At 38.7% G+C, this 13,091-nt stretch overlaps 1 protein-coding gene across 1 annotated transcript in view; it reads left to right on the top strand.

Moving 5' to 3' along the window:
- Positions 1-341: 341 nt before the first annotated feature.
- LRRC40 (leucine rich repeat containing 40) overlaps positions 342-13,091 on the top strand; it is a gene marked incomplete at its 5' end in the record, with an annotated part of 17,229 nt that continues 4,479 nt past the window's right edge. The window contains 10 exons of the mRNA XM_010282011.1: positions 342-523; positions 1,042-1,115; positions 2,067-2,196; positions 2,618-2,741; positions 3,575-3,717; positions 4,808-4,980; positions 5,277-5,367; positions 8,113-8,158; positions 11,158-11,266; positions 12,140-12,247. Of these exons, the coding sequence (XP_010280313.1) occupies positions 342-523; positions 1,042-1,115; positions 2,067-2,196; positions 2,618-2,741; positions 3,575-3,717; positions 4,808-4,980; positions 5,277-5,367; positions 8,113-8,158; positions 11,158-11,266; positions 12,140-12,247 (1,180 nt within the window). The remainder of the gene's footprint in view (positions 524-1,041; positions 1,116-2,066; positions 2,197-2,617; positions 2,742-3,574; positions 3,718-4,807; positions 4,981-5,276; positions 5,368-8,112; positions 8,159-11,157; positions 11,267-12,139; positions 12,248-13,091) is intronic.

Consider the following 13,091-nt stretch of genomic DNA (forward strand, 5'->3'; position numbering starts at 1 on the left):
GGGCCCTCGGCTCTCCTGGAAATACACGGCTTCAGCTGAGGGAGCAGGTGCTGGGTGTTCCTCCTGTGCCCTGGGTTTATGCTTGGCAATGCCATCCGGGCGGGACAGGGGAGACGCTGAGGGAGCGGTAACAATGAATGTTTCCTGCCATCTGTTTGCAACTTGGCTTACTTTTGGCTGTTGCTTGCAGATTTACATCAGCTTGTTATTGTCAGTTCTAGAAGAAATGTCTCTAGAAAAACTCCCTATGTGTGTATGTATATATGAAAAGCACTATGACAGTGAAAGTTTGAGAGTAAATATCACAAGAATTTAATTGTCATGTATGTTTGTGCATGTAGTGCCTCAACATGTGTGGCGGATAAATTTGGATACTCCAGAGGAAGCACATCAAAATCTCTCTTTTGGCGCAGCCGATCGCTGGTGGGAGCAAACAGATCTAACCAAGCTGATACTTGCCTCAAACAAACTGGAGTGTCTTTCGGAGGATGTCAAGCTTCTGCCTGCACTCACTGTTCTGGATGTAAGTACAGCGATTCCATTATGGTAGGACTGTGCTCTCTCTGCAGGAGGTGGGAAAACATGATCTTAGATCTTTGTTTTCCATTTCCCTGCAGTGGTGGATGTGTAGCAGCAGCATTGGTGTATTCTCAGGGTAAAGAAAAGATTGTTACAAATCACTGATAGTATGCAACTTTCTATGCTGGTAGCGGGTACTGTTCTGTAGAAAGGTCTAGGAAGTTTCATTCTGGACACTGAAGGAAGTGGATGGATTATTACTGGATGCAACCACCTTTCCTGCACCATACCCCACCCCGCTTCTTATGTAATCTCTTAGCATTTACTAGCAATTCAGTAGAATTTTGCCCGGTTGGCAGTTGCAGTGCTGCTATTAGTAATTGCACTGAGGCATGTACATAGCTGTTACTCTTACACAAAAGTATTCCGTGTATTAGGTTAGCTTGATTTGTTTCTGGGGTAGGGAAAGAAAACCTACAAGGTACAAATTAGTAACTGCATTCTAAAACCTTTATTTTCCAGGTGCATGATAATCAACTGACATCGCTTCCTTCTGCTTTAGGACAATTAGAAAATCTTCAGAAACTTGATGTCAGGTAAGTACATGGTACAAAACTGGAACATGAACAATATTGCAGTGACTTTCACAGTGTGAGTATATTGCAGTATATAAAATTTTCTTTCAGAAAATTAATTTCAGATTTTTAACTAGAGAATATTAGTATATTGAGAATCGCAAGTTTTGGATCAAACCTGATGATCTTGGGTTTGTTAAAATTATTTTCACTGATACTGATAGTCACACTCTTGCTTGGAATCTGAAAACAGTGGTACTTCAAATAGTCACACGAAAGCAGTATCTACATTCATGTGCCTCAGTCTGTCAATTTTGTTTTAAAGGAACAAAAATACTTTTCGTCATGAATAATACACTTCGGGAAGGAATAATTGTATAGATCTTGTTCATGCTGGAAAGTTCATGTTCTTCTGTTTACTGGAGTAATTTTGTAAATTTGTGCACAAGGAGAAAGAGGGTATGCTGCCACTGTGTGTGTGAACTATATAAAATAAAAGAACGCAAGGTCCAGCTGGAATATTGTAAATTCAGATGAGGATTAGAAGTATTCTTGAACAAATAAACAACCGTAATTAATTTCTACTAGGAAACTAATCCATTGTGGAGGGCTGTAGTGGTTGTAGGAGACAGATTTTTTTCTTAAAAGTGACAGTATCCTGAGCAGCAAGCATACATGTATGCTGCAGTGTGGGAATGTTTTGCAAAAGCCTGCAGGCGTAATTAACAGTTTGTCTGTGCCAACAGGGGATATCCAGTGTGTCTGATGCTGGATGTGCTTTGTACTTGCTCCTGGGTCTGAAGAGTTTGTGTTTCAACAGGCTGTGTGTGGCTCCGATAATCCACCTGATACAAGTGTTGTAACTCTAGTTTGGATAGCATCATATGTAACAGAAGTGTTCTTTATGCAGTTACGTTCTTAAGACTACTTAGTAATTGTTTTTTCCCTTTGTGTTCCATGTTTTAATACTAGCCACAACAAACTGAAAAGTATCCCAGAAGAGCTGATGCAGTTGTCACATTTGAAGAGCCTTCTTCTTCATCACAATGAACTGAGTCACTTGCCGGATGGATTTGGACAGCTTGTCAATTTAGAAGAATTAGTAAATTACAACTTTTTGAAAAATTTATTTGTGCAGAAAGGCTGTTTTATCCATGTTTTGCTACTGCTAATTAAAAAAACCCCATAGCTTAGATGGCAGAACTTTGTGTAATGACTTATTTAGGTTGTCAGTTATTACATGGTGTATTTTTTGGTGTGGTTTCTTTTTTTTTTTGAAACCAAGTTTTGCTCTTGGGTTTGCCAAATATTTAAAGAAAAATCAAATCCCTTGTGAGCTCTCAGCCATGGGAGACTTGTTTCTTCCATTCACAGTTCTACCAGGGAGATCCTGAAGATGTCAGCCATCTAATTTTAATGTTCTGCCAGTAATTAAATTTGCCGTAGCAGTACTCACGGGATATTTTAAACATGTCTATTTCTAACCTCTCTTTGCCTCCTGTCTCTCTTTTTTTAATCTTCAGGATCTGTCCAACAACCATCTCACAGACATTCCAGCAAGTTTTGCTTTGCTCATTAACTTAGTGCGACTCAATTTGGCTTGTAATCAACTCAAGAACCTGCCTGCAGATATCAGTGCGATGAAAAGTAAATTAGTTTCCTCAGATTATTAAATGCCATATAGCCAGTTCTGTAGTTATGTTCAGAAATGAAGCATGTATTGTTTAGGATTTAAAAAATATATTCTTAAGGAGTTACTGTACTCTCAAGGATATTAGTTCAGAGTTATTTAAAAAAATCAGCTACAGCTACTGTATATCAAACTTGAGTCCTCTTACAGTTCGTATTTCTTGATAAATGGGACACAATGATCAGAAAAATGTACGGATTAATATCTTCTTCTGCTTAGAAGTTGTTAGCCTCAAGACTGCAATAAGCAATTTGAGAATTTTTTTTTCTTATTGTATATTTTGTGTGGCAAATAAAGCATAAATGCGAGTTGAAATTTTTGAAGAGAAAAAACCCATAAAGTAGAGAGTGCTAAAATTGAATTCTAATATTTGAATGTTAAATATCAAGCTGACTAGTGGTTGATATGAAAGGCATATTTTAATAGCTGTCACAAGTCTACAGGAACAGGTGGTAGACTGCCAGCTTTTGTAAATGCTAGAGAAATTACCTGCAGATATTTCTGAGATGGTCTACCATATTAGACCCTTTCTTGTTCCCTCCAGTCCCGTACTTTAAACAAGAGCTAGTAACTGGCAGTGTCGTTGAAAGCATTCCAGAATGTCCTATGAAGAACAACTGAAAAGCGGATGTCTTGTTTTCAGAAATGCTGATGCTGATTTGATTTTTTCCAAAATTCTGATTGTCAAAAATGTTACATTTATTATAAAAACCAAGATATTTATGCTTCTGTAGAAAACAACTTTTACCTTTTTTTTTCCCATTTGTCGCTTGCACGCTTACTTCTATAGGCTTAAGACAACTGGATTGTACTAAGAACTACCTGGAAACTGTACCTTCGAAATTGGCAACTATGGCATCTTTAGAACAACTTTATCTGAGAAAAAATAAATTACGTTCCTTACCAGAATTTCCCTCATGCAAATTACTGAAGGTAAGGTTTGAAACGGTTGGTATACTGTAAACATATTTGCTGTAAACTTAAAATAATAGCTGTTACTTCAAATTTTTGTGAATTGCTGTGATCAAAAGTTTATAGTTCTGTCTGTAGAACTCTATTTAATACATCCCCATTTGCAGTTGCTCTTATTGTGCACATTGGTCAATTTTAAGGTTACTTGGAAGACAAATTTCCAGCAGTACTTTTCAGATTTGGAAAATAAAAGAAATATTGAGGAGAGGAAAGACTGGAAAACTAGATCTAATATTGCCTGCAACAGTTTTTTATCTCTAGGAACATATTCTGGATAAATTTACTTTGTTCACTATAATTTTTTTCTTTGTAACTGCGGAGTATACATTTTTTTTTTCCTTTTAGCATAGTCAAATCTTTCTAGTGTTTTGTAGCCTTAATTCCTGATATGTTTAAAATTGAAAATCACCTACCTCAGAACATCAGAAATTTCTTACTCTTAACAGAAAAATGATTTGGCCAACTGAATGCCTGTATCACTGTGTTGTTTCCAATGACCAAATCCATCAAAGAATGCAGATACCATCTTAGTTCTGCGTAACTCTGAATTCAGCAGTTTCAAGCTATTTCAGCATTTTCTAACAAAATGCGTGTTAATATGTGAAGTACAGTCTCTTGAGTGTGTCCAGCAGTATGTGTACACTCTTTGTGGTCTAAAGAACCATTAGATTTTTCCTTTACAAGTGAAACATTTCCAACAGGGACATGGAGACCTGCCCTCTATTCCTATAACTTGGAATTTAAGAAACTTCTTGAGCAAATAAGTTGTTGACAAGTTCTTGAGAAATGCAGAGCAAATTTATTCCAAGCTTGGAAATGGAACTCAAAGCTGAGGGTTCTGTGATGGCTTCAGAAAAGCTAAGTTCAGACTTGTGTCTCTGGATCTTTGGAGGCTTTGATAGATGCTTCATATGCCAATGAAAGGGAATCAAGATCTGTATTTTCTCCACGTCACCATACGTTTTTGCCAGTGCTATGGTTTAGGAGATTAGTAAGTTACAACGTAATGTTACTAGAGTAAAATAATTGTAGGCGATCTTTGTTTCTGTAGGAATTACATGCTGGTGAAAATCAGATTGAAATATTAAATGCAGAGAATCTGAAGCATCTGAATTCCCTCTCTGTATTGGAACTTAGAGACAACAAGATAAAATCAGTTCCTGATGAAATTACTCTGCTTCAGAAGCTGGAGCGACTTGACCTCACCAACAATGATATCAGTAGGTAATGTTAAAAACTGCATTAATTCTGTGATGAGACATAGCTAATGACATTTAATTCTACAGCTGATGTATTTCACTTCGTAAAATGTAACTTAAAAAAGGCTCAATCATAAAATGAAGGAACCATTTCTATATGGTGTAAATGCTATGATGAAACTCTGCCTTTCTTAAACGTAATATATTCTGTATCTTTTTATTTGAACCTGAGCTTCAGAGTGCCAGGCCATCTGACAAACCATTGAAATTCTTTAGAATTTGTTTTTAAGCTGCTTTGAAATGAGTTGTTTCCATTTGCAGATTGCCGTACACACTGGGGAACCTTCCTCAGTTGAAATTCCTGGCATTAGAGGGAAATCCTTTGAGAACCATTCGAAGAGACCTTCTGCAAGTAAGCACTGTAGATGGTGTATAAAGTTTGGTTATGTTGCACGTCTACGTTATCCAAATTGTGTAGACAAAACATTTAAATTACAAAACATCCAGATTACAAGTAGCCTGTGCAACTTAATCCATCTCCCTTGTTTGTATCTGTTGCGGCTTTCTACTGGAGTCTGATGCAGTGCATAGGATCATGAGGATTGTGGAATAAAGGAGGTTCTTGCTTTATAGGACCCGTTTCTGATTTGCTACAGATGTTATAATCTATATTGCAAATGAAGCAATGGATGTCTGTGAAGAAAAGGATAAGGCAGCAGTCATCTGTCTAATCCTGTTGCAATTACAGTTCATCGCAGTGCGAGGCGAGTACTTTACATCAGGCTTTTCCTAGATGAGCATGGATTTCTGTTTTTAATTTCCTATTTGCCTGAATTAAGGATCTAAGATTCAATTTCCAAAGGGTATTTGGTGGCAGGTGCATTTTGAGCAATGCAAATCTGATGTACTACGTTTTCTTAACGGATAAGAAAACCTTCAGCCTTCCAGTACCTGAAGGGCACCTACAAGAAAGCTGTAGGGGGACTTTTTACAAGGCCATGTAGCGATAGGACAAGGGGCAATGGCTTTAAACCAAAAGAGGGTAGATTTAGAGCAGATACAAGGAAGAAATTCTTCACTATGAGGGTGGTGAGGCACTGGAACAGGTGGCCCAGAGAAGTTGTGGCTGCCCCATCCCTGGAAGTGTTCAAGGCCAGGTTGGACGGGGCTTTGAGGAACCTGGTCTAGTGGAAGTTGTCCCTGACTTGGAACTAGATTATCTTTAAGGTCCCTTCCAACCCAAACCATTCTATGATTCTGTAACCTCAGATCTGTGTTCTCTCTGTGGGTAACCAGCAAAGTGAAAGTGTGAATTGTGCATGAGAAGACAAGTACATGGAGCAGCAGGGAGGCTGGAGTGCAGGCACTACTGCTGCTATAGAATTCCCTTTTATTTTTTCCCCAGGAGGCCCCTCTTCTTGTTGGTGGTATACATTACTTCTTTCTGTGCTTTTGCCAGCACTGGGATTCTCTAAAAATAAGCAACAATTTTCAGATCTGTTGAAATGAAATTCTGAAGTATCTGTCCGAAGAGGGAAAATGTTGTGTATCTGATTAAGTGAGCATTGCATGCGCTAAATTAATGAGCAGGGGTTCCATGGATGGAAGTCATACATGATTCCAGAGCTCAAAGTTCGCTTAAAATGTACGTGCAAAGCAGTCTGAGTTAGGGTTGCCTGGATACTTTAGTTCTGGTATTCCCTAGCTTCTGAGGATTCGCAGTCTTTCAAATATAGGAGCATAAATGTGTGTAATGCGACATTTTATACTTTATTGTCTTGATCCATTACCAACACTGTAAATTCATATAATAGGAATTTTATATGGCTATCTAGATTTTTTTTTTTACACTTGATTTAGAGGAGTAATTGATAAATCTTGTAGGGTTCCGCAGGCACTTCTTAGCAGCAAGTGAATATTAAGGATTAAGAGATTAAGGATTGGCAAGGACTGGTGTGTAAGTATAGTCTAGCAGGCACAGATTCTTCTTTTGTCCATCACCGCTCCGTCTCATCTTTTCCTTTTCCTCAGACCTCTCATTCAAGTTCAAACCCATTCTTGTTTCTTGATAAATTTCCAGTTGTCTTCTGTTAAATCCTAGTCTCTGCTTTTTGCATAACATACCGTCTCCTGGCTGTTGAGCTTTGTCTTATGGTCTGCTTTCCTCTCCCCGCCAGCCACGTGGCTGTTACTCAGCTTTCTGTTTGACCTTCACCCTTTACTTAGAGGTGTCCAGGTTCTTCCTTATTTCCTTCTCTTGCTGTGCTCAGCTCAGCACATGCCCGTCTAGCTGTGCCTGCAGTCAGTCCCAGTCTCCTCTGGCCTCTCTTTCTCAGTCTTTTGTCTTCTGTTTTGGTTGTCTCACCAGGTTCCTTGTGGGAATTCCTTCCTTTCACACTTCTGTTAGCCCCTTTGCATTCAGATCAGTCAGTCCCTTACTGTGTGTAGTATAGTTGTCAGCTAGAATGAGAAATGTTAATTCATATTCAGCGCTTCAGGTCAGTCTCTGGTTTTAAAGCATCAAGGAGAAGCATGTGAAACAGTAAGGGAAACAAAGCTTTATCCTAAAACAAATGGGATGGATGAGATTATACTTAATTACTCAGAGATTATGCAGATAGTAACCGTCTTTGGCCAGTAGAAGTTTCTATGAGAGGATTGAAAGTCAAATCTTTGGACAATCCAGCTGTTAAAAATCCGTGCAAATTATGTAAACCACGGTGTTTTTCCCAGAGTTTATAATTTTGGACATAAAAAGTTACGGAACATTGTCAGCTTCTTTGACAATACTAAATTTCTTCTCCAAAGCATAATTGTTTTAAACCTTTTTAAAGAGAAGATTAAGTATTTGAACATTTTTTCATTGCTATTGGAACTAGCTAAGTATTTTAGATAAAACCTAAAAATGTGGAACCTGAGGTAGTGACACGAGATTGGAAATTTTCAACTGGAATAAACAAACAAAATTGTAGATAAGCGAGTTCATAAGCTGCTGAGAAAAGGGTTTTTCTATGGAAGCATTAGGTGGCTTTTATAGTCAGCAGTGCTATGGGCTCCACCTGTGTGAGTGGAACTGTCATTCGTCATTGTCAGAGAGCTGTATAAACACTGGCTGGCAAATGCTTATTGACTTTTTTTTTTTTCCTTTTTTTTAAAGAAAGGCACTCAGGAACTTCTGAAATACCTAAGAAGCAAAATCCAAGGTATGTTGCTACGTTGCACTACATTTTAAAGAGAATCTTTCTAAGAAATTAAAATACCCTACAGAGAGTAGCTGTTACAATCCAGTTTCCTTCTGTTATCCTGCAATAATAGAGTTTTCTTTACTCAACAGTTTGCTCTTATATTTCTTTTTCTTATTCTGTTAGATAATACCAAATAAGAAACATTCTTGAAGATTATAATGTAGAAAACCAATTTTGAGTATTTTTTCTCCTGGTCCCTGTGTGCATTTTGCATGAGGAATTCCAGTAGCTTTTTTAATTTTTCTCCTGAACATCACGGGAGGTTTACATAAGGGGTTCTTCTTTTTAAGCTTGCCGTCTGTCTGCTGGCTTGGTCACAGTATAGAAGAGTAGGTGAGCTTTTGCAAAGGTATTATGTATTACTCATTCATGTAATGACATGGGTACAGTCACAGAAATGATTGCCAGAAAGTACGTGCATGAAAAAGTCTGCCTTAAAGTCTTGGTGATGCCATGGATTCTACCACGTAGCTGACTAAGAATATAAAAAGTTTTGGGGGAGAAAGTAACTTGATTATTTTAAACATCATTCTAATCCTGGCCTGTTAGAATTCATCTTTCTACTAGCTAATAGTCTTGATCCTAACATTCCCTATAGAAATAATTAAAAAGTCACAAAGCAGAAAATCAGGTGAAATATTTCATTCACAGGGATTAGCTCTCTGCGCAAATGCTGTATGGTTTTCGCAGAATCCTCTCGGATTCAAAGCTCTGCCTCTGTGGATTAGAAAGCACCTAGGTGATTCTGTATCACATTTCTCTTAACATCTCTTAACAGATGCAGTACTTTGTAAAAATGAACTGATCGTATTAAAAAAGCAGACAAAAAGTTGCTAGTTGCTTCTGCACACTCAAGTCACTTTCCAGATTGATACCTGGGCTTCTAATTCACTGAGATATTTTGACTTTTTTTTTTCTCTTCTCACTATCTCACAAAATAGTGGAGATGACAGTTTATTTTTTATTGTAGAGGAAGCAGACTGTCAGAGTCTTTAAGTAACGTGCATGCTGAGAAGATGAAATCCTTTCAAAACAGGACTTCAGTTTACCATCTTTAGAAATCTTTATCTTTTTAAAGTTTTAAAACATAAAGTAGGCAAAAAAACTGAGCTCACTGGTCATGTTAAATACAATATGGAAATCATTACGCTGCGCTTAAATGGCAAAAAATGCTTAACTTCTAAATGCTAAACTTCGTGGTTTAGCCCCAGCCAGCAACTAAGCTCCACGCAGCTGCTCGCTTACTCCCCCTCCCCCAGTGGGACGGGGGAGAGAATTGGGAAAAAACTCGTGAGTTGAGATAAAAACGGTCTAATAGGACAGCAAGAGAGAAGGAAACAACAATGATGACGACAATAACAATACTGACAAAGAATGCACAAGAAAATTGATTCCCAATGCAGCAATTGCTCACCACCCGGCGATCGACAGCCCGTCCCCGAGCAGCGATTTCTGCCCCCCGGCCAACTCCAGTTTATGTACTGGGCATGACGTCGTATGGTAGGGAATATCCCTCTGGCCAGCTCAGGGGTCCCGGCCGTGCCCCCTCCCAGCTCCCCGGGCACCCCCAGCCTGCTCGCTGCAGGCCAGCACGAGGAGCTGGACTGTCCTTGACTGCTCAGCAACAACCCAAAACATCAGCACATTATCAACAGTTTCTCATTCCAAATCCAAAACATTCCCTCACGTACCTTCTGTGAAGAAAACCAGCTCCATCCTGGCTGAAACCAGGACAACTTCTTAATTTAGAAGGGACCTTGATAATACATGCAAGCAACTTTTATTGAAAATGGTATGTGAGAATTTTCCTTTTTAAGTGGGTTTTCTCTCCGTCTGCCAGAGGATGGCAGTATTAATTAGGTTACTGCAGCGTATAAAATTGCTTCAAAATGTCAGGTTCCATGCAAATCTGACATATTATTGACAAAAATTAATTGGATGCTAGAGTACATACTCGGAAGCTTATCTGGTGAACTATAATAGATGATATAATTATGGATAATAAAATTAGCTAAAGTCTTGCATTTACAGCAATGCTTATGATTTTACACCCCCAGTTATGGCATCTAAGTTGGAGCTGAACCAGTAGCAGTCCTGTTTCTGTAGAGGTTTAAACTGGAAAAAGTCCTCCTCTTTCTTGTTTTTAGCTTGTTTTTGACTCTTTTTGACCTTTCTTAATGAAAGGATAACTAGTTGTGGTTAGGTGCAGTTGTTAGTAGGCTTTTATTCATGAATGCTGCTGGATTTCCATAGGGTTCTGTTCAGTTTCCTTGAGTGGAAGTTGGATTTATCATGTGTTTGGAATTTTAGCTAAGCTTCACCTTACTTAGGCATATATGAATCCTTAGGGTGCGATGCCGCACCTCAGGTGGGCAGAACAACGCTTTTAATTTGCATTTCTTGAACAGTCACAGAGGCAACACCAATAGCTTTTTTGTGCGGATTGTGGATAGTAATCAAAAGGAACACTATAGTGGGTATGATGGTTTCTAAATGTTAATGTTTTAACTAAAATTGTGGTCGGACTTTCTGTCCTGGATATAGGTGGATCTGGATCATCATTTCTAGCCCAACTTCCCTGTTGATCATTGTTCCTAGCTTCCCACCCCTTGCAGCCTACTGCCTAACATAACAGCTAGCTACCGCTAGCATAACATCTCTGTTGCTTCCTGATCTTTTTTTTTTGGAAATCCAAGTCAACCCCTCTCCTCTCCCCCGCCACAAAAACCCAAAAAAACCCAAACAAACAAAAAGCCAGAAACCCAAGATTAAAAAAAACCTTACTAGAAGATTCTTGAAATAATCTGAATCAGATTATATGCAATTGAGCCAGAATACAGGAAGAGTTAAAAAGGGTGGATGGCTGGTGACTAGGGACACTAAATCTCTCCATCTAGGTCGTTCAGGTCTGCCTGCAGCCTGTAGTTTGTGTGACTATATACATATGTTATCTCTAGATGATGTAACTAGCCCAAATGAAGAGCCTCCTGTGACAGCCATGACTCTTCCAAGTCAGTCAAGGATTAACATGCACGCTATATCTTCACTAAAATTACTGGAATACAGGTACGTGTTTTGAAATTTTACCTATTTCTAAAGCCGTAAGAACGCTTTCCTATCTTTTTTTTGCCTTCTAAAAAAAAAATTTCCTTCATGATATATATCAAATTGTCTGCAAATCCTGCTGCATTTGTGCATTTTTTCACGCAGATTTGAATTGCAGTTTTAAAAAAATAATTTCTTTGTATTATCAAATATTCTACAGTAACATTCCTTTTAACTCACTGGAATGCTTGATACCTTCAGGTGCTTTTCGTACCTTTTAAACTTCTTTAACAATTAAGTCTCAAAACATCTTGTAGTAGGTGAGTATCTATCCAGTTATTTCTTAAATCTAACCAACAATGTAACTTGTTAGTTTGGGAGCGGGGAAGAAAACCCCATTTGCTGAAAACTGCCGGCTGAAATGCATAGTCCTGCTGCGGGCTGGAACGTGGAAAGGACCTCGCTGGTGAAAGGGCTGGGGTGGCTTTGGTCACCACAAACGTTCGGGAGCTCCAAACTGAGTAGTTACCCGAGTTACACATCGCTGTGCTGGGGATGTTTTCCGAGCTGAGAGGGGGAAATCTGTTTAATGCCAATCTTGCTATGCTTTCTGGCCCAGTATGCAGCATTCACACATTTGTTGAGGTGGTTACATAACTCAGCTCTTGCCCATTTTTCTTAAGCAAGAGAACAGATCAGGGTGCCAGGGTGGAATGATACTGCCACCCAGACGCTGTGTAGCATGGTGCAGTGATTGGTAGCTTTCTGATTAACAGTCCTTCCAGGACTGCAGATTGTAGCTATTTATATACCTATGCCACCACTCATCTTGCTAAAAAATAGGAAATTATTAACTTGTTTGTATTACTCAGCTAAATGCTTCTCATTGTTTAGTGAGAAACAGGCAGCTGTGATTCCTGATGAAATGTTCGATGCAGTCAGAAGCAATCCCGTCGCCACTGTCAACTTCAGCAAAAATCAGCTGAATGAAATTCCTCCAAGGTACTTTTGTGAAGGCCATTCTCTAGTTGTTACTTTCTTTTCTACTTTTGTTCCTCAGCATCTTGTGTTTTCCTAAATCAAGTATATTTACACTTCATGCTATGTATGTGTGTATACGCTCACACACGCAAATGAAAGTGTAATTGAGATGCTGAATAGATACTACACTTGCATTTCTCGTACGAGTAGCATGCAGGTGGGTTCATGGATTAGCATGAAGATGGCAGTAAAAAGAAGCTTGGCTGTACTCAATGGTGCTTTCATTACATGCTGTTTTTCATCTTGCTTTGCTAAGCGTTGTTGAAATGAATGAGGGGAGACTGATGTGACTTCTCATAATAATGAAGTGCTGTAGTTAACTACAGTGTAGTATTGTTTTCTGTACAAAGTGGTCTTTTTCCCTTAGGAAGATAATCTGTGGATTCACCACTTCACTGGGTGATAGCTTTGTACTACAGCTGAGGTTCTATTTAAATTCAGTTTCTTCAGATAGCATAACTTTGTGTGGTTTTTTTTTTTTTTAAGGATGCCTGAACAATTTTCACGCCTCTTCTCTTGATAGATTTTGTGTCCCATCACATAGCATTTGATATTATTGCACTTGTTACTTCATCCTCAGTCAAGGAAAAGCTTTCTGTTGACACCAATGGGAATAAATAGCCTTTTTGTGTAAGGAGGAAAGTTACTGCATCTCTGGTAGCCCAAGAAAATCACGAAAGCTGATTTTTAAGGATACCACCGCATTTGTGGGGGTAACTTATTTCCATTCCTGGACCCAAGTGTGCTGAACACTTAACCTTTAGCACATAGAACTTGAAAAGGTGCTATCTCTTTCTTGTAGGGA

This window comes from Phaethon lepturus, unplaced genomic scaffold (assembly GCF_000687285.1).
Source record: "Phaethon lepturus isolate BGI_N335 unplaced genomic scaffold, ASM68728v1 scaffold54950, whole genome shotgun sequence".
Taxonomy (NCBI): Eukaryota; Metazoa; Chordata; class Aves; order Phaethontiformes; family Phaethontidae; genus Phaethon; species Phaethon lepturus.